Source organism: Notolepis coatsorum (genome assembly GCF_963971535.1).
Source record: "Notolepis coatsorum genome assembly, chromosome: 7".
Classification (NCBI taxonomy): domain Eukaryota; kingdom Metazoa; phylum Chordata; class Actinopteri; order Aulopiformes; family Paralepididae; genus Notolepis; species Notolepis coatsorum.
In genome coordinates, this window is record NC_140171.1 from 113288258 (window position 1) to 113311442 (window position 23185).

Below are 23185 nucleotides of genomic sequence, written 5' to 3' on the forward strand. Positions count from 1 at the left end.
ACGGCAGCACAACAGCCAGGAAGGAAATTGGCATAACGACTAAATTGGGGGATCGGAGAAAAGATAGAATAAAATAATAAAATAATAATAATAATAATAATAAATAAATAAATAAATAATACATCTACAGAGCTTTTTGAAAGGTGTGTAATAAACCCCCCCCCCCCCCCCCCCCCAAAAGAATGATTAATATGTGTAATTTGTAATGTATAATTTAAAAAAGGTTGGCGGGTCCAAAATGAATGTTGTTGCATGCATGTATTCTCTCCCTACTTCCCATTTCCCCACGTGGAATGCTCCTGATAAGATAAATGACTTGCTCTAGTGCAACATCTAGTGGCTGAATGTTATCTATAGCACCTTTAAAGCTCATGAGGCATCATTAAATGTATTTCGGGCCATTACTATGCTACGAGGCCTACTACCATTATGGTAAAATGATAGTGGCTAAAGCTGGTCTCCTGTGGAACATAAGCAGCAGACCCAGCCCCCTGGATGAGTCATGACGGCCATCAGCGTGTTACCCAGTACTCACAGACCTTCCACTTCTACAGCACCGTATGTGGGCTCCTAAGTGACCCCAGTACTCACAGACCTTCCACTTCCACAGCACCGTATGTGGGCTCCTAAGTGACCCCAGTACTCACAGACCTTCCACTTCTACAGCACCGTATGTGGGCTCCTAAGTGACCCCAGTATTCACAGAACTTCCACTTCTACACCACCGTCTGTGGGCTCCTAAGTGACCACAACATACCCTTCCATCTGTCTTCCTGGCAGCGACGTACTGAACTCTCTCCCCTCTCACCTGGATGCATGGCATGGTTCCGTGCTTGACTGACTATGGAGGCTGATGGGCTAATATAGAGCTTAGCGGTCCTGCCCGGTTTGGTGACGTACAGCTGGTCCCACTTTTCAGAAAAAGAAATATGGGACGGCTATTTATTATTATCTTCTTTTTTTATTCAGACAAAGTTAAAGGCACACTTTACCAAAAAACAATGCCAATTTATTTTGCACATAATCTCACACAGCCAAAAACTCCTATTGCACATATTCATTTAATTGGACAGTTATTGAGAGTAAATGAGTTTGAATATGGCCATCGGCGATGTCATCAGGGACATTGAATCCTTGTGTTAATTACAGCACCATGAAACAATGTCGATGAATCGCAATACCTTGTCTTATAGGGACTGCTACCATATAATTTCACTGAGCCTAGAGCACTGACTCTGTACTCTAGTAGCTGTACATGAGCTGAACAGCCAGAGCTACTTTACCAAATGGACTATTCTAGGGATGCACCGATCCGACTTTTTCAGTCCTGATACCGATACCCAGGGAACAAACTTAACTTTTTGACTTACCAGCCATTTGGCTGGTAGATTTTAAAAACTACCAGCCGGGCAGATTTTTTACCAGCCACAAATCCAATTAGTATTATTTATATTGTAACGTTTGGCCACTTTAAATCATTGAACAGAGAGAGAGAGAGGTAGATAGATAGATAGATAGATAGATAGATAGATAGATAGATAGATAGATAGATAGATAGATAGATAGATAGATAGATAGATAGATAGATAGATAGATAGATAGATAGATACAGTAGATAGATAGATAGATAGATAGATAGAGAAGGCAGGCCTGAAAACCTACCTGTTCAAAAAGGCCTTTGACTGTTAGCTTTTTATTTTAATTTTATTGCGCTTTTGTTTTTAAATTGTCTGTTTATACTATGTTTTTAATTAACTATGTTCTATTTTTATCTTATTTTTATTCTGTATTTTATTTTATTTGTTTTACTAATAACTATTTTATTTCTATTTTTTTAACTGTTTTAACCATGTAGTGTAGCACTTTGGGATCCCAGTGAACAAAAAGTGCATTACAAATCCAATCTATTAAGTGGCTGCCGCCCTGGCGGACATCTGTGCTCTACTGAGTGCACCTTTCTAGTCTAGAGAGAGAGCGCTGATTCCCCGTAGCTGAGCAGGGTTGCATTTTGTCAACACAAGTTGGAACCCTGAAGGAAGCGATATAAGGAAACGAATTGCTCCGCTAATCGCTCATGTTGACCCCGCCCCCAAGTCGCTCACCGCTCACCTTGAATCGAGCGCTCCCCGGCGCTGCTCGGACCGGCTGCCTTTTTGTTCGCTCCGTCGAGACTGTGCTTACTTTTGTTAATATTTATAGTTTTAAGAGTTTTGTCTGTACCAACAGTAGGTGCATTTAATGTGTATGACCGTCAGTCACTTATAGACATCGGATTACGGGAAACTTACCGATTGGATTACTCACTGGACCAGCTTTCCGAACCGCAACAATGGCCTGAGGAGATTCTCAGGAAAATGGGACCAGAGCCTGATCCCAGGAACAAAGGAACCAGACGGCGTGGGAAGAGAGCTGGGATCCGTAACAGGCTGAGATCCAGACGCCACCGAACGCCATTACCCAGTATATTGCTAGCCAATGTACAATCAATTGACAATAAACTGGACGATATCCGAGCAAGGATTCAATACCAAAGAGACGTTAGAGATTGTAACGTTCTCTGCTTCACCGAGACGTGGCTGTCGCCGGACGTCCCAGATCACGCAATTCAACCAGCCGAACACTTCTTCATCCACCGCAAGGATCGTACAGCAGAGTCCGGCAAACAACGTGGAGGAGGTATCGCCTTCATGTTTAACAACAATTGGAGCGATCCAACTAACGTGAAGGAATTATCCAACCACTGCTGCCCAGACCTGGAATATATAACCATCAAGTGTCGTCCTTTCTTCCTCCCGAGGGAGTTAACGGCGATCGTCCTGATCGGAGTGTATATTCCACCGCAAGCCAGTAACAACGTCGCGCTCTCCAGACTCCACAACGAGGTAAATAGAATACAAGCGGCGAACGTTAACGCCACCATTTTAGTGCTGGGTGATTTCAATAGCGCCAATCTGAGAAAGGTATTACCTGACTTCTATCAGCATGTGACTTGCAACACCAGAGGCGGTAACATCCTAGATCACTGTTACACGCAATTTAAATGTGGCTACAAGGCTCATTCTGATAGTGGCTTTGGTAAATCAGATCACGCGTCCATTTTTCTTTCACCAAAGTACAAACAGAGAATCAAAAGTACTCCTGTAGTCTCGCGAGAGGTGCAGAAATGGGATTTGACGTCAGAGGAGACACTCCAGGCTGCGTTTGACTGCACAGACTGGAACGTGTTCCGCGACACAGATAACATTAATGTCTACACGGAGGCAGTGCTGGACTATGTTTGTACTTTGGTGGAAGAAACAATCCCCACTACCAAAATGAGAGTTTACCCAAATCAAAAACCCTGGGTAGACAAATCCGTCCGTGAAGCTCTGAGAGAGCGCACCAAAGCATACAACGACGGCCTAGTGGCAGGCAACATGAATGACCACAATGTGGCGCGACACAACGTAAGGAGGACAGTGACAGAGGCCAAACGGCGCTACAGGGATAAAATTGAACTCCAGTTTGAACAAGCTGACTCTAGAGCTATGTGGCAGGGGCTCAAAACGATGACAGACTACAAAGGCGCCTCCCTCAAACTGAACAGTGACATCTCCTTAGCAAATGACCTCAATACCTTCTATGCGAGGTTTGATGCTGGTAATAACAACACCAGCCCACAAGCCACGGCAATGGGGGGGGGGGGGTCGGCTGCTGATGGAGATGCAGTGTTCAGGGTAACAGAGCATGAGGTGAGGCGGACCTTTAAAAAAGTGAATATCAGGAAGGCAGCAGGTCCGGACGGCATCCCCGGCCGCATCCTAAAAGTCTGTGCCGACCAACTGGCCCCAGTATTCACTGACATATTTAACCTGTCCTTAGAACAGGCTGTCATCCCCACCTGCCTGAAGAAGTCCACTATTATCCCTGTACCCAAAAAATCCAAGCCTGCTTGCCTCAACGACTACCGCCCTGTAGCTCTCACCTCCATAGCCATGAAGTGCTTTGAGAAGCTAGTAAAGGGCTACATCTGCTCCTTCCTCCCCATCAACATGGACCCCCTGCAATTTGCATACCGCCCCAACAGGTCCACGGAGGACGCCATAGCCCATGTGCTGCACACAGCAGCATCACACCTGGACAAGAGGCAGGGGAACTATGTGAGAATGCTATTCATCGACTACAGCTCGGCATTCAATACCATAGTCCCCTCCATACTCATAGCCAAGCTCAGGGACCTGGGCTTGAACTATGACCTCTGCCAGTGGGTCTTGGACTTCCTGACTGGCAGACCCCAGGTGGTGAGAGCAGGCAACTGCACCTCCTCATCCATCACCCTCAACATAGGGGCCCCCCAGGGCTGTGTTCTGAGTCCCCTCCTCTACTCCCTGTACACACACGACTGTGTGGCTCAGCGGAGTAGCAATACAATCATCAAATTTGCTGACGACACAGTGGTGGTGGGCCTGATCTCTGCCAACGACGAGAGGGCCTACCTGGAAGAGGTCAAGGTCCTGGCGGGATGGTGCCAGGAAAACAGCCTCTCCCTGAACGTCAGCAAAACAAAGGAGATGATTGTGGACTTCAGGAGGTCGGGGGCCAAGGACTACAGCCCCCTCAGCATCGACGGGGCACCGGTTGAGAGAGTCAACAGCTTTAAGTACCTCGGAGCCTACATATCCGAGGACTTGACATGGACCACACACATTGACAGTGTTGTGAAGAAGGCACGACAACGCCTCTACTTCCTCAGGCGCCTAAGGAAGTTCCAAGTCAGTCAGAAGATCCTTAAGAACTTCTACTCATGTACAATAGAGAGCATCTTGACTGGCAACATCACCTCCTGGTTTGGGAATAGCATCGCACAAGACCGAAGCAGACTACAAAGAGTGACACGTTCAGCCGAACGCACAATTGGAGGGGGGCTCCCCACCCTCCAGAACATTTACAACAAGCGTTGCAAGGGCAAGGCTAAGAGAATCATTAAAGACTCCAGTCACCCGAACAACTGCCTCTTTGAACTGCTGCGGTCAGGCAAGCGATACCGGAGTCTCAAGGCGAGCACAGAAAGACTCAGAAGAAGCTTCTATCCCCAGGCCATCAGGCTGCTAAACGAACAATGAACACTACACAACAACAACCACCAAAACGCACATAGCACACACATCCACACGCACACACTCACTTTAAACAAACACACTGTAGCACCCACTCCACACACTTTATAGCACACACCCACTTTAAACAAACACACTGTAGCACCCACTCCCCACACTTTATATTTATTGATGAAGGATTGCACTACAACTCGTACACCTTACTGTAAATTGTACCTAAATTGTACCTCATCCCATTTCTGCTTTGCACTATATAGTACTGTACATTAGTACACTGCATAGTATTGTATATTATATGGTAACTCAGAACATTGTACATATGTCTATACCGAACACTGTGACCTCATTTTCTTCTTCTAAATTACATGCTATACTATGTTATTTGATGTTATTTGATACTATCTTGTCTTAGCACAGTCTCTGGAGCGTAACAGTAAGAAGCATTTTGCATGAAAGTATTCTGTACTTCTGTATGACAACTATTAAAGAAACTTGAAACTTGAAAAACTTCCCCGCGCCACATCGCTCGGCAGATTTTTTTTTTTTTTGGAGCATGGTGTAAATTAGCTCAAACTACAACAGTCTACACCCCCTGGGCCCCTTAACAATTGTTTGTATTGAGCCGCATTGTAATTGTACCCATTCTGCAATGTTAAATAACGTTGTTTATCCATTCACTAGCTCTATTAAGCGATGATAGCTAGCCTAGCCACAATGCTATGGTCGCTGCCATTAACGTTAGCATGTAAGCTAACGACAACAACAATGGCGTCAAAACTTTTTCTAACAGGATGTGAGTGACAAAGCCTGAACAGGATATCACAGGTTCACCCTTCTCATTGGTTGAAAATGGCCTTCATGTTTGTACATCGCCATCTGTTGCTTTGGCATTGTACTACATGTATATTACATCAGTGTTAAACCACTGTGAGCGGCCTGGAGGGAGTGGATTGGAGCGGAGGAGAAGCGGTAGATGCAGTGTATTTTGTTAGCCGCAGACCTTAAATTCTAATCGCCAAAGAATAAATCTACAAGTCAATGGCGCTGGGCGTGTAACTATTTTGTACCCTGCCGATACCGATACCTGGGTTTGGGTATCGGCCAATACCGATACCGATCCGATACCCATTGTCCAATTTTCTTCATCCAAAAAAGTTTAAAAAAATACATTTAATCCACATATATTTTTTTTTATATTCAAATATATTTTGTTTTTAAGAATTGTAAAGGATCACAAGTGTGTTTTGGATTTGTTGTAAACAAAGACAGAAAATAAACTTCATTCAATTAATAAACTGTATGCCTCACTGTCACTGTGTGGAAGAGACTGGGATCATTCTTTTGTGCAAGGCAACTTGATCAGGCTTGACTTAAAACATTACTTTCCTAACTTAGTGAAACTAAATGTAACAAATTAACACATAGATATAAATGTACTGAATGGTTATTTCTTATTTTATTTATTATCTATAAAAAAAAAAAAAAAAAAAAAATCAGATATTTTTTAAATGTTATCGATACCCGATCCAGCTATTTTACTGATATCGGCGGCCGATACCGATACCAATATCGGATCGGTGCATCCCTAGACTATTCAGCCTCTTGTCACATGTTCTCCTCTGACTCTGTAGGGAAAGACACTTAACGCAGCCTCTCACTTTCCCTGCGACAGAAGGCCAGCTGAAAGGAATCTTAGTTCAGTGCTCTGAGCACCATGTTCCTTACGTATTCTGGGGTCCTAAGGTGAAAAAGAACCTGCTAAAATATTTATTACCGCTAGCCGCTACCCTTCAATTTATAATCTTTAACATGGCATAGCATAGTCTATGCTGTTTGGCGGTTTTGTACAAAGTGCCTTACTGTACTTTTCACTGACCCTGCATTATATTTAGAGTACTGGACTCTGAGCTGCAGAGGCCTTGTATTTTGAGAGAAATGCAGAATCCAGTTTTACTGAATACGGATGGTAACATTAAATGGTAAATGGCTGCAATAATTGTAAAGCGCTTTGGATAAAAGCGCTATATAAATAATTTGTTCCTCACATCTTACCCATTCACTCGCACATTCACACACCGACGGCGGAGGCAACTATGCAAAGGTACCAACCTGCTCATCTGGAGCAATTAGGGTTTAAGTGTCTTGCTCAAGGACACTTCCGACACGCTGCCCGGGAGGAGCGTGAATCGAACCGGGAACCTCCGGATTTTCCAGACGACTGCTCTACCTCCTGAGCCACTGCCGCTCCGTTACATTACATTTAATTGACAAAGAAATTCTGTATCAGTAGTTTGTAAGATGGAAATAACTAGCCTGACTAATTAACTGACTAACTAACTAACTAAACAAATAGATACATTTAAAGGGGAAATTCACCCAAAATTGAAAAAACAGACATATTTCCTCCAACCCAGATTGTATATATCCATCCATATATCCAACTCAGATTTCTGTGTACTTTGCTGCTTTTTGTAGATATCTGAATGGCATTGGGTTTGTAGCACTCAAAGCACACACAAAGAAAAACACATTTGAAAAACTCCTCTCCTTGATGCATTGAGTGCTATAAACCCAGTGTCATTCAGCTTCAGCAAGGCACACCGAAACTATAGATAGATAGATAGCACTCTATCTATAACTGCCCCTTTAAAAAACATTCTAAAGGGAATACAGTGTGTGTGTGTGGGGGGGGGGGGGGTCTATTGTACATACAGTGTAGGCTCTATAAGTACAGTACACATGTTCTCATAAGTACCTTTCCTGTCTACACCAAGGGTGTTTTAGAAAATCCCTCCATCCACAACAACATCACAAAAACACACATATGAACTGACCGTGGCACAGTGGTGTAGTGGTTAACACTGTCGCCTCACAGCAAGAAGGTCCAGGGTTTGATTCCCGCTTGGGGACCAGGTTTCCATGATGCCAGGTACTCAGGTGGGGTATCTCCCAGGCCTTTCTGTGTGGAGTTTGCATGTTCTCCCCGTGCTCGCAAGGGTTTCCCCCCGATAAGCTAAACCCAATGGAAAAACATGCACAACAGATCGCTAACGCTGTGGCGTCCTTGACGAAGACGGACAGGAGCACTTGGATTGGTCCCTGGGGCGTGGCTCACGTTGACGCCCTATCTGCTCCCGGCTGCCCATGGGGGGGAAGGACAACGGGATGGGAAAAGTGCAGAGAGACAGTCGCGTGTTAAAACTGCATGACAAATAAAGACTTCTAGTCTAGTCTAACAATTATTATTATTACCTGATGTAGTAGTAGTAGTAGTTTATTCAGTCATCATCTCACACAATACAATATACACAATCATTTAATAATATTTGATTTTACAGTGACTGAAAAGGTACAGGCTGAAGAATAATGCTTATATATATGCCTGTCCTATATTCTTAAAAAAATTAAGACTCAAACAGTATCCTAAAAGAAAATAGCAATTTTTCACCTTTGTAGTTTTCAAAAATAGCTTTACAAACCATTTTCTTAAAAACCAAAAGCAAATTACTCATTCTTAACCGATCCGCGGCCAACCACGTATACGTGATTGAGAGCCAGCGCTTGACGGCCAATCACGTATACATGGTAAACTCGGTTTTGCTTTTATTCCATTTTAATATCCTACTCAATGTCACAGAGCTGTTTTTTGGCTGGAAAGGGCATATCGGGACTCCGAAAGTGCAGTACCGGCCAGATCCTGGTATTGGCGCTGTCTCGAGAATGCAGACCGGGTGTCACTTTTTTACGCTCCGGGTTAGCTTTTCTGTTAGCCTAAAGCTATGGCTTCACCAGATCGCCTGGAATACTTTTTGCGACGCCAAATTCAGTATGCAGTAAAGGAATATAGCATCAGCCAATGGACATATCGATCTACCAGATGGCGATCAAATAACTGGGAAATTCTTTTTGGAATCCAGCCGGCCACAGGTAAGAGCGATTTGACGTCAATTTCAGTGTGATCGGGCCTTGTTCTCATAGCCATCCACCCGGTCAGCGTATGATGTTGCAATAACGAATGCCGTTATTGGTAATCAATATCAAAAACGACTTCCCCCGCCCCCCCCCCCCCCCTTTCATGCATTCATGGTGGAACATGATACCGATCATATGCATTTTGATTTCTAACTCTAGCTTGTGTAGGGCCGAAACGCCAATCGATTTAACGTTATTAGCTTAGCACCCTATAACTAGCTTTGCAGGAATTTCCCCAGACCATTGCGGTATATAGGTCATATTCACGACGCTATAAAATGGGAACGTATTGATGAAAGAATTATTTCTTTATGGCATATATGGCATAGGGAAGGTTTATACTGTCAATTGACAATGACAATGGACACAGCAATAATATAAAATATAGATTTAGCTCTACAAACAACCTCACGCACAGTGAAAACTTGTAATGAAAAGCTGGCCTCAAAGTCTAATCCCAATGGCCCCCGAATGTATATCAGCATTGTTCCACAAGTTAACCCCAATAATAGAAATACACCTCCTTTTAATCCCTTTCTTAGCTTTTTGAACAGTAAATTTACAAATATCTCTCAAATCATATTTTCTTTCATGTATTGAAAGAAAACCTTTGCACCCCGTCTGGGAGTAACTTTGCTTTAGCTCTGTACATTATTTGCATAGTTTTATAATAAACCAAATCATTACATTTCATAATATGAGACTTTATAAACAATGGATTTGTGTGTTCATAGTAACCAGCCTTGAAAAGGTTCCGAATGGCCCGCTTTTGCAGTAAGACTATTGGATTTACTGTCTTTTTAAATGTCGACCCCCATACTTCCACACAGTAAGATATGTAAGGAAGTATAAGTGAGCAGTAAATGATGTGCAAGGCTTTGTAGTTTAATATATCCTTACATGGGCGGCTACGTGGTGCAGTGGGCAAGGCGCTCACCACGAATACTGGAGACTGGGCTCGAACAGGTTCGCCTCCATGTTCGAGCCCAGCGCTCCACATTGCTTTCAGTTTAGCTGGTCGTCCGCACTAATACACATTGGCAGTATTAGGGGGAGGGAAACTGATGGGTGGGGATCGGGCGTTGTGGACAGCGACTCCTACAGGTCGGTTGGTGCGCCTGCGCAGTAGAATCAGGAAGCGACGGGGGCGGGGCCCCTCCAAAGCCCAGACACCTGACGCTGAAAGATCGAGCCGCGCAGGTGGAAAGATGCGACTGCTGTTACCTCGAGTATCGGAGGGGACTCGTGCTATGTATGACTTAGTCCACATTGCAGCCGGCTTGTGGGAGGCATGAAACAGCGTTCAAAGACAGGGGAGGGTTGAATTGGATGATACGAAAATTGGAGAAAAAGTGGTTAAAAAAAATATATATATCCTTACATTTATACAATATTGCTACTGACTTAGATATTTTTCCTTGAATAGAGTTAACATGTTGTTTCCATGTTCATTTCTGGTCAATAACTACCCCTAGACATTTTATCTCAGAAACTCTTTCTATTTTTACATCTGCGGGGATCTCTCCATGGTTCTGATTGCAGAGAAAACATTTTTAACCCTTTCACTAACACACTACCAAATGGTTAACACTTTCACTACCACACTACAGAAGGTTAACCCTTTACTATCACACTACAGACGGTTAACCATCTGTAGTGTGATAGTAAAGGGTTAACCTTCTGTAGTGTGGTAGTGAAAGGGTTAATACTCTGTATATGTGTGGACAGGGGCCATTGGTCATGATGTTCACATTTTCCAAAAGCTCCGTTTGAGCTTCGTTCCTTCTGTCTAAAACATATACAGGCAAAATTAAAACATTTAAAAATCTCCATCCTAGAAGGCGTTTTCCAAAAGCGCAGTTTTCAGTGACCCGCAAAGTGTTTCGAAACGCTTACATTTAAACTCACCTACATCAAACAATACACTAAAGCCTCACATCTATCGGTTACTCTGATTTGATTTGGTTCCAATGCTGTCATGAATGATGGGACATCTTTAGTGTGTGTTTTTTTGGTAGTCTAAAACGATAAGAACACAAGAACAGCACAGACCTTTTTTCCACATTGCTTTTGTTCAGCTACACCGCTACAGCTACACCGCTACAGCTACACCGCTGCAGCTACACTGCTGTGCTACAGCTACACTGCTACACCGCTACAGCTACACCGATACAGCTACACCGCTGCAGCTACACTGCTGTGCTACACTGCTACAGTTACACCGCTGCAGCTACAGCTACACTGCTACACCGCTACAGCTACACAGCTGCAGCTACAGCTACACTGCTACAGCGCTACAGCTACACCGCTACAGCTACACTGCTACAGCTACAGCGCTACAGCTACACCGCTACAGCTACACTGCTACAGCTACAGCGCTACAGCTACACCGCTACAGCTACACCGCTGCAGATACAGCTACACTGCTATAGCTACACCGCTGTAGCTACAGCTACACCGCTACAGCTACACCGCTACACCGCTACAGCTACACCGCTACAGCTACACCGCTACAGCTACACTGATACAGCTACAGCGCTACAGCTACACTGCTACAGCTACAGCGCTACAGCTACACCGCTACAGCTACACCGCTACAGCTACACCGCTACAGCTACACAGCTACAGCTACACCGCTACAGCTACACTGCTACAGCTACAGCGCTACAGCTACACTGCTACAGCTACACCGCTACAGCTACACCGCTACAGCTACACCGCTACAGCTACAGCTACACCGCTACAGCTACACCGCTACAGATACATCTACACAGCTACACTGCTACAGCTACACCGCTACACTGCTATAGCTACACCGCTACAGCTACACTGCTACAGCTACACCGCTACAGCTACACTGCTACAGCTACACTGCTACAGCGCTACAGCTACACTGCTATAGCTACAGCTACACCGCTACAGCTACACTGCTACAGCTACAGCGCTACAGCTACACTGCTATAGCTACAGCTACACCGCTACAGCTACAGCTACACTGCTACAGCTACAGCGCTACAGCTACACTGCTATAGCTACAGCTACACCGCTACAGCTACAGCGCTACAAAGGAAGCCGCTCCACTCTGATCCCACAATGAATAGAAACTGCCATTGAATGTGACTGAAACCAGACCAGAAGAAGCCGTAGCCTCTACAGCAGGGGTAGGCAACCCTAGGCACGCGCGCGGGGGCATTTGCATAGGCACAGGGGGCAGCAGTAAAAAAAAAATATATATACACATATATATATATATATATATATATATATATATATATATATATATATACATACAATATATATATATATATATATATATATATTTTTTTTTTTTTGCTCTGAAATATTATAGTGAAATATTTTGCACTGTTGTTGCATTTATCTTGTTGAAATCCTCCCACAGGTTCTTTTTACTACCACATATTTAATTGAGACCCTTTATTTGTTTATTATTTCAATTTAGCTGGAAATACATTGCTACATCATTCAGTAACATTTGCAGAGCCTTATAACAAAAACATTATTACGGTCACCATTGTGACCAGTGGGATTAATCAACAAATTTTATTATTTATTTTTCTATCTCATTGAACATTGCACATGTTAAAAGCCATTTCTTTTTACTCAAAATGTGAGTATTACCAAGTCAACTTGTGTTCTTAAAACAATGACAATAAACATAGTTTTATTAGGTTGAAATAATGTGGTTGTGTACTTATTTTTCTGTTAACTTATTATGGATTGAAAACTGAAAACCTTAATGCACAGTAACTCAACTCAATATTTTTAAGTTCTGGTAACTTATTATTATTTTTTTTTTTACAGTGTAGTCTTGCGATCAATCAAAACTTATTTACACGATATACCTCACATTCACCCTCCATTCACATCCTGGTGTTCTCCTGGTGTTCTCCATTAGGCCTGTAGGTGGAGCTATGACAGCACACGTACAGTACGTCCAAAAATGAATGGGCAAATGTGAGTGAAATGGTCGCACTGTATGCAGCTGTTTGTCTGCATTGCATCCCCCCCCCCCCAACTCAGATTTAGGGTTGATACAACCATCATAATAATATTGTTAATAATAACAATAACAATAATGATGTAATAATGTAAAAATTATCATTAAAAATACCTGATTATGAGAAAAAAAAATTACGATGCATGGAATATTGTTGAGGCACACTAGTTACAACTATATTTCAAACAGGCACTCCATGTCAAAAAGGTTTCTGACCCCTGCTCTACAGCACAGGTCACCCGCTAAATAACTCTTTATCCCAATAACACATCAGTGCCGGGGGGCTGCATTCTTGGCCGCTGTGTTGCCCTCACTGTCCCCAGCGAGGTCAGGATACCTGTGTCTTGGGTTCTGGTGTCTGTTTCATGAACAGAGCTCCATGATGGGCTTCATTTATTTATTTTAGAACCCCTATTGCCCCTTTTCCACTGCATGGTACCTACTCGACTCTACTCTACTCTACTCTGAATTTTCGGTTTTCCATTACCAAAGTACCTGGTACCAGGTACTTTTTGGGTACTTTTTTAGTCCCTGCTCTGTCGAGGTTCCAAGCGGGTAGAAGTGGTACCAGAAAAGTGACGTGAAACACTGCAGACCACTGATTTGTCGTTGGAGCGTCTGCACAAAAACAGAAAGCTGCCATCTTTAATGCCTCGCTTAGGATTCATTATTTGTTTGCAGCAGGAACAAGTGCAATAAACAAAAAAGGATAGATTCACTGTGTATTCTGCCTCATTTATTGATGAAACAAAACCGACATCAACACAATTTACCACAGAGCGGAGAGTTTACTCTCACAAAAAGATTGCTGATGTGTTAAGCTTGTTGTTAGCTTAAGGTGCTAATGTAATTGTGTTTTAGCATGGCTAGCGAACATAGCGTGATCAATATAACTGCCTATTGATTGTTTGTACTAGTAACGTTAATGCTAGTAGAATAGACACAACGTGAGGTAATCACCATCCATTTTAAACCGGTTATTATTAATGCTAATGTTAGCAGATAGACGCGAGAGGTAACGTTAAAGCTTGTTGTTAGCTTAGGTGCTAATGTGCTAACGTTAAAGCTTGTAGAATAGACACAATGAGAGGTAATGTTAACGTTAGCAGAATAGACACAAGAGGTAGCGTTAACGTTAGCAGAATAGACACAACGAGAGTCTGGTTAATGTTGTTATTGATTGATTGATTGAAAACGACTATGCTTGCACCTCATGGTACCAAAGCACCTCAAAGGCGCTAAAAACAAGATTTCAAACATCACAAAACAAACTGGTCAGACTACTGCTTGACCTGACTCCTAGAACCCACCTCACCCCTGCACACTTTGACAACCTAGGATGGCTTAGAGTAGACGACTTGCAATGGGCCTGGTCTACAAGATACACTATACGACTAAGGTACCCATGTACATGTCATGTATGTTGAGTATGTCATAAATGTCAATATGAATTGAAAATGGGGGACCCTGATGTAAACAAGACAAACGTCTTTCTCTGGTCTGCATCCCCTTAACAATTGTGTGTATTGAGCCGTACTGTATTGTACCCATTCTGCAATCTGTTAAATAAAGTTTTCATTCATTCATTCATTCATTCATTCATTCATTCATTCATTCATTCATTCATTCATTCATTCATTCATTCATTCATTCATTCATTCATTCATTTTACTCTGGCTTGCTCCAAGCCCTCACGGACATAGCTATGCTGGAGCTCTCATGGCTATATGCCAGCGGCCCCGCCTCCCCACACGGAGACAAACTGAGTACTACCTGCAGTGGAAAAGGAACAAAGTACCAGGTACCTAAAGTGAGTAGAGTAGAGTAGAGTAGAGTCGAGTAGATACCATGCAGTGGAAAAGGTGCATAATAAAAGCCTCTAAACCAGTCCTGTTGGGGAGAGTGATGATCTCGGTTATTTTCCCGATCCCCCTCATCTCAACCCCCAATCCACACCAGGATTAAAGACCTCTCACAGAGATTACATGTGACCTTTGACCCTCAACTCTCCTTAAATGAACAAATCCTCACCTCCGCCAGTGATGGGCTGAGGCTTATAGTATGCCTCTCCGCCATCCATACACATGCACGCATGTGCACACACACACACACACACACACACACACACACACACACACACACACACACACACACACACACACACACACACACAGTGCTCAGTGTGGTTTCCTTAGGCATTTTGAGATTCATTCATTCTCATTTCCAACATAATTATCATTGTCACATTGCCTCTCATTGTCGGAATTCCTCTACTTTTCTTCAACTTGCTACTTCATGTACCTTGATATATTGTAGAGCTCTATACCAATACATAATAATAATAATAATAATAATAATAATAATAATAATAATAATAATAATAATAATAATAATAATAATAATAATAATAATAATAATAATAATAATAATGCATTTTATTTATAAGGCGCATTTCAAGGCACTCAAGGTCGCCGTACAACAATTTAAAAACAGTTCATTTACAATCATAATCCATTAAAAAATTAAATCAGACAAAAATCTAATCAGTCATATGCCTGCCTAAACAGGTGGGTTTTGAGGTGGGTTTTAAATGGGATGATGGAGTCAATGTTCCTGATGTCGGGGGGGAGGGAGTTCCAGAGGCGGGGGGCAGAGCAGCTGAAGGCTCTTGACCCCATGGTGGACAGATGGGCTGGGGGGACGGTCAGGTTGATGGAGGAGGCAGACCTGAGGGACCGGGTGGGAATGTTGATGTGGAGGAGGTCGGACAGGTATGGAGGGGCGAGGTTGTGGATGGCCTTGTATGTATGGAGGAGGATCTTGTAGTCTATGCTGTGTTTAATGGGAAGCCAGTGTAGTTGGCGTAGGATGGGGGTGATGTGACTGATGACAGGGGTTCTGGTTATTATACGGGCAGCAGCGTTCTGGACCAGTTGGAGCTTATGGAGGAGTTTGTGGGGGAGACCAAAGAGAAGGGAGTTGCAGTAATCCAAGCGGGAAGTGACGAGGGAGTGGACCAGGATTGCGCTGCTGTTGGGAGTGAGTGAAGGGCGGAGGCAGTTGATGTTGCGAAGGTGGAAGTAGGCGGACCGGATGGTGTTATTGATGTGGGAATGGAATGATATGATAGGGTGCTGTCGAGGACGACACCCAGACTCTTGACCTGGGGGGAAGGGGAAACCAAGGAGTTGTCTATGGTGAGGGTGAAACTGGGGTGCTTTGCCAAGAAATGGACAAAGAAAAGGCTTACAGTGTAAACGTAGCCAAAGGGACACCCAGGCAGGTTCACAGGTCGCTCTCTCATTTATTGGGTACATGGCAGATATTTATTAAATTAAATTAAATTCAAACCTTTCAAATGGCAGAGTTCAATTTGGATTTAGTATCACCAGGCGTGCATCGAGAATGAAGAATGAAATCTACTGTATGTACAGTTCGATTCTTAGAATCGGATTTCAACACAGATGGTTGCTAAATGTTCACAGAAGGTAGACACACTAACTAACTCCAATCTATGCCAATAACGTTCAGTTTTGTGATATAGTATCCCGAGAAATAAGAGAAATAAAAATAATTCATACACAAGTCATTTGCTTGCAGGAGGCTAGAATTCCCTGGGTACTGTAGTTTTTTGAAATTTCAACGCTCATTGAGAGCTCTGGATGCCCAGTGCTCATATGACTACAAATCATCATCATTCGGTGATGGCCACTAATTCAAAATGGCGGACCTCTGCGAAAATATTATCACATTTCAAAAACTAAAATCTCACTAATAACACTTTAACCTATTGGTAAACAAATGTATTGCTGAAAATATACACTATGACTGCTGTTGTGACATGGTTAGGATGTTTACTCTTGGATACATTTGGGGGGAAAAACATTATGTCATACAGTCTAGACAGATTGATTTATGACGTGATGTTATTTTGGGACCGGTACCGGACCCGTCAGGCTTAACCCATTCTCTGCCACGCTTATATCCATCGCTGTTTGATCTCTGCCAATTGCTAAATTGACATTACTATGGCCCATTCAACATCGATTATCTATCGTTCAGGATGTAGGAACATTTTACTTTTTCATTCACACATTCATACGAAAATACCGTTGAGACTAGAGTATAAATATGTTTTTATCGTTTTCTGCTGTATTTCCCAGAACGTGAGATATAGGCACAAATGCATATATTAGATCATCAAATGCAGTTTGATACCGATCGACGCTATATTAAAAATGTCAACTGTACATGGTCCTAAACGGTATGACTGATCATGCGCGGGTGAACGGAGGGGGGGGTCGTTTATAATTCCGTGATAGTTGTTAGATGCTTCATGTAGTATGGGTGATATATTGATCAGAGCAGTTTGTATCGAAAATGATAAACAAAAACGCTGAAACTCACGTCAGTCTCCTCGTACTGTTGGGCGATGAGAGTGGAGCAAACAGATCCCAGTTATGTGGTGGGGATCGATGCGATCCATTTCCGGTTTGTATATTACTAATACACGCCCAAATCATGTAAATTATTGAGTTATGGCAAAGATCCATATCCACGTGTGTGTATTGAGTCCCGCGACGATAAACGAGTGGCCGGACGGAATAGGGAGACGCACCGGGATCACAAGAGATCCACTTCCGGTTGCAACTCGCCGATCAGCCACCAGGTGGCAGTATTGAAGCGTTGCAGAGTTGTGCTGGCTCACACAGCATCCGACAAGGCTCCGTGAGTGAAATATGAATACCATGGCGAAAATATGAAATTATGATCAGAATCATCAGTACGCCGTTATTGGCAGAATTCGCATGAACTTGAAACCCGTTGTACGACGTTATTGGCGGGGAAAGGGTTAAGAGGTAGACATTTCAATGCATACATTTTTTACAATATAATAATAATAATTAATAATAACTCTATCTATATAGCACCTTTCACACATGGACCGCAGTCCAAAGTGCCCCACTGTCCCACAGAAAATAGCATAAAATGAACATAGGCATAAAATTAGCACACACTTGACAGAATAAAAGCAATGTATAAAGTGCAGACATAAGAATAGGTATAAAAGGGCGGCCGGGTAGCGCAGCGGACTAAGCGTCTGTCTACCACCACAGAGACAGTGGGATCGAATCCAGCTGTGGTGCTTCCGGGTTGGCCGACCGTCCATACTAACACAATTGGCAGTGTTAGCGGGTGGGAAACCCGGCGTGGGTGGGTCCTGGTCGTTGTAAACAGCGACTCCTACAGTTCGGTTGGGGCGCCTGCACAGCAAGGGACGGATCTAGGAGAGGTAGTGTGACCTTCCACACGTTACACTCTCCCAGTGAGAGTCCGCGCTGCCGGGTGAAAAGAAGCGGTGGGCTGGTTACACATGTGTCGGAGGAAGCATGTGATAGTCTCCGCCCTCCCAGACCGACGGTAGGGGGTAGAGTGTGCGACGACCAGGAAGGGGATTGGGAATTGGTATAACAACTAACATTGGGATGGGAGAAAAACAGGAAAAAGAAGGTGGAAAAAGATAATAAAAAATAAAATAAAAAAATAAAAGAATAGGTAATAAAAGACAATAAAAGTAGTGCAACGTAGAACGTGCAGACATAAGAATAGGCATAGGCATCAATCCCCACCACATCCAAGACACACCCCCTGATAAAGCATGTCATGACCGAAGGAAAACACAAACAGCCCATGTGCCACTCACACCACCACCACCACAAGGAAACCAGCTAACCCCACGCCCCCAAACTCCACAGAGGAATGACAGGTCACGTGCGCCCCAGTACCTATAGCCACGCCAAAGGAGCCATGCATACTGTATATTATACATTGGTTGTCAATTCCACAGTGAGACCATAAGCCATCACAAAGGAAATAAGACAGACAGCATTTCAGCAAGAATGACTGTTTAAGAAAGGAGCGACTCTCGCCTCCTTGACCCTGTGTGCACCAAGGTGTTGGTACATAGACAGGACACAGGAAAAGAGTTTGTGGAACAAGATGCGTCATACAACAAACTGAACTAAACTGCATGTGTAGCACAAACACTGTAAAGGTGCATTACACAGGATTAGAGTACAATTCAGTTTCCAACTTCTCTAATATGTTTGCCTCTCTCTCTGTCCACAGGCCATATATATGTTCTGTGCCCTAGCCTTGGTCTGTGACGACTATTTTGTCCCCTCCCTGGAGAAGATATGTACGGTATGTATCATCACACTGTATGGTTTCCAGTTGAAATAATAACCAGGGCCAGGAATGTGCGCTTTAGGCACGGCCGATCCTCAGACCCATGTAGTGTACCAGTAGGAATGGCTTTGATTCCAGGCCGCTCTGTGATCTATAACCCAATAGCTTCCTTCTCTCTCTCTCTCTCTCTCTCTCTCTCTCTCTCTCTCTCTTTCTCTTTCTCTCTCTCTCTCTCTCTCTCTCTCTCTCTCTCTCTCTCTCTCTTTCTCTCTCTCTCTCTCTCTCTCTCTCTCTCTCTCTCTCTCTCTCTCTCTCTCTCTCTCTCTCTCTCTCTCTCTCTCTCTCTCGCTCTCTCTCTCTCTCTCTCTCTCTCTCTCTCTCTCACTCTCTCTCTGAAGATGAAGGGGAAATGATCAAATAGCATCGACTGATGAATCTGCTTTTGAGGACGAAAACAAAAGCTTAGGCATGACAGAAATAAAGTGTAGTATGATTGCTTCATTGTGATCTGGTGTTGAGGATTGATAGAAGTCTGTTTACGCAAACTCGGCCTAGATACACTAGCTGTGACTTAACAAGCTTTAGTTGTTGTTTATCTTCCAGTGAGCTGAGGTCAGAGGTCAGGGTCAAGCAGGGACGTGCACAGGACTTTAGAGGGGCAGGTGCTCAAAGGCTGAAAAGGGCACTATACCTGTGTGTGTTCTAACTGAGGGCGCGAAGCGCGCAAGCCACATTTTTGGGGGCCCTTTTTTGGCGGGGGGCCCCCCTTTTTATGCTTTTTGGGGGGTTTTGGTGATCAAATATTGAATATTGAACTAATAATCAGTGCAGGAGCTCACTTATCCTTGAAAGACAATTTTATCACTGACTTAAAAGGCCCATACATCTCCATAAATGTTCAGGGGGGAGGGAATAAGTGTTAAATTTTTTGAATGAATTTGAATTTGAATGAATTTTTATTCACACACACACACGATACATTTTACATGCGAGTATCCTCATGTGATAACATGTCGCAAATTGTGTGCATGTGCCAGGTCTCCCAAGAAGCTATTTAAAGCTTTTGGAGGGAGCCTGAACACAGATACAAACAGAATATGAACAAACAAAACAATAACAAAATAAACAAAACACACAAACAAAAACAAAACAAAAAACTACAACGTGGGTAGGTTTACACACCTACCTACTAACTGACATATAACAGAGATACATAATACAGACAATTTTATTCCTAAGTTATAATTTTAATTAGAGATATGATTTTAGCAGTTCCTCTTTCAATGATTTTTTAAGGGTTTTAAAGGTAGTGCTTACCCTACAGACCCCAAGAAGTGCTGTATATTCTGTATTGTTTAATATAAATGCCTTTTTTTATTCCAATCTCGATTTGTATTTGAGATTCCCAAATCCCATCGGACTTGACTTCTTCGTGTCCCTCAATGAGTATAATACCAGCATTCAACTGTATGTGCCACAGCGGTTTCTATCATCATCATCATCACCACCCACGCTATGCATAAAATATATAGGTCCGCGGAGAGGCACGCTGAGGAGGCCGTGCAAACTGCAATGGAATACGGGGCATCTCTCTCTCTTTACCTAATATTTTGATTCTATCCTGACATTTTTCAGTTGGAAGGGCAGTCTATATGCGCAACACACAATAAAAAGGGCACTTTTTATGAGGCTCAGAAGGGTAGGTGCTCGAGTACCCCTATGTGTGCACGTGCCTGGGGTCAAGGGTCAGGCGTGTGACTGAGTGTGCTTTCTTACTGTTCCGACCCTTGAACTGGATACAGGGTTGGTGGATTGTGCCGAAGTTCAACGCTACTTCCTGTGGTTAACTCTCTCTCTCTGCCCCCCCCCCCCCCCCCCCCCAGCGCCTCCAGCTCAGTGAGGACGTCGCAGGGGCAACCTTCATGGCCGCCGGCAGCTCTGCCCCTGAGCTCTTCACCTCCGTCATAGGTAACACGTGCTTCCGCCTCTCCCTCCCTCCCTCCCCCCCTCCTCTGCAGTTGCAGAGTGGCACAATGGCGGTGTTGTGCGTGCCCTTTAGCGGATGCTTCAGCGCTTTTATCCCCAGAGACCTGGCAGCAAACAAACAACTGTTGAGTCGCATTAGAATGGTGTTTAAAGGTTACGATCATCTCGCACAATAAGCACAGGAGAATCCAGCCTAAGGAAAAGGGCTTTTATTAGTATTATTTTTTTCTCTTTCTTGTTTCTAATTTGATCAATCGTGTGTGTGTGTGTGTGTGTGTGTGTGTGTGTGTGTGTGTGTGTGTGTGTGTGTGTGTGTGTGTGTGTGTGTGTGTGTGTGTGTGTGTGTGTGTGTGTGTGTGTGTGTGTGTGTGTGTGTGTGTGTGTGTGTGTGTGTGTGTGTGTGTGTGTGTGTGTGTGTGTGTGTGTGTGTGTGTGTGTGTGTGTGTGTGCACCAGTATTGTAGTCTAGTCACTTAATCTCGAGTCCGGGTCGAGTCTCGAGTCCCCAGTGTTCGAGTCCGAGTCCAAGTCAGAGTCGAGTCCCCATTACCCTAGTCCGAGTCTGAGTCCAAGTCATCAAGATTGAGTCTGAGCTGACATACAAATAAAAAAAGGTCTACATTAAACCACATTAACTCAATCAGCGCCAGACCCGAGGATAGTCGGGTTAACTCGCCAACCGCTCAGCGCCAGACCTGAGTATAGTCAGGTTTTCATCGTTGTTTCTTTTATTCAATATTTTTATTCATTTCTCTCACACGGACCTCGGGGTTACCATAGGGAATCACTCTGAGATCGCTAGAGTGCAATACCGGCCGCATCCTGGTAGGTGGCAGTATCGCCCACCCCTCGAAACCTTTTTTTCACACCCGGTGTTACATTTAATTCACTCCGGGTGCAGTTCTTTTGGTCAGGCGAGTCTAGCGGTTCACTCTATGACATTGAAACTCGGCCAATGCCCCCGATGCATGTGTTGTGGTGGATTATGTTGGCGACACGATGGACACCAATACTGGAAATTGCGATCAGACAATTGGAATATTCTTTTTGGGGTATCTCCTAGTGAAGGTAAGGACTATATGACATCAATCCTGCTTTGATCCAACCATGATTTCACATCGATCACAACGACCATGTGTAACGTACTCCAGAACGCATGTCGTTGGTGACGATCAAAGCATCAAAAAACGCCCCCCCCCCCCCCCCCCTTTCATGTATTCATGATGAAACATAATACCTATTATATACATTTGATTTGGAAATAGTAGCGTGTCCAGGCGCTTTTAGTAAAATTCACGTATTGCTCCATAGCGCCGTTTTCTGGAATTAGCCAGGATCACTCTGAAACTATACTTATATTCACCACAGTATAATACGCGAACGTATACATGAAAAAATTTATTCTTTTTCACATATTTAACGATGGATAGTTGATGTCAAATGAGCGATAGTATTGTGTCCATAGCTATAATATAGAATATAGATATAGCCCTGCAAACACCGCCACGCATCCCTATCTCTTAGAGCGGTGGCGCAGTAGGAACAAAGATGGGCTAGGCCCACGGCGCTGAAAGGGTTAAACATAAATGACACAGCGGTCACCATTTAAAAGGGAGTTTATTTACTTTGTGACACAATAGCCAATCGTCTGCACCTTCTGAGTCCGAATGCAGTCAATGCTCGAGTCCAAGTCCGAGTCATCTGTGCTCAAGTCCAGGTCGAGTCACAAGTCCTGAAAATCAGTCCACAACTACAACACTACTACAACACTGGTGTACACAACTGAACGAGAGGGAGGGACATGCATGCAGTGGGAACACAGAGGACAGACTAACTGACAACACACTGCAGATGCCACTGCAATGTGTATGTGATAATAATCCCACGACCCGAGCGGCTGAGCTGTGTACATACTGTATGTTGTG

The 23185-nt window shown here is 43.6% G+C and overlaps 1 protein-coding gene across 1 annotated transcript in view; it reads left to right on the top strand.

Annotated features, from left to right (window-relative positions):
* The window catches only part of LOC311231937 (sodium/potassium/calcium exchanger 3-like), a gene marked incomplete at its 3' end in the record, with an annotated part of 159891 nt that overhangs the window by 106767 nt on the left and 29939 nt on the right, over positions 1-23185 (top strand). The window contains exons 4-5 of the mRNA XM_084318576.1: positions 19216-19290; positions 21159-21243. Coding sequence (XP_084174702.1) covers positions 19216-19290; positions 21159-21243 — 160 coding nt within the window. The remainder of the gene's footprint in view (positions 1-19215; positions 19291-21158; positions 21244-23185) is intronic.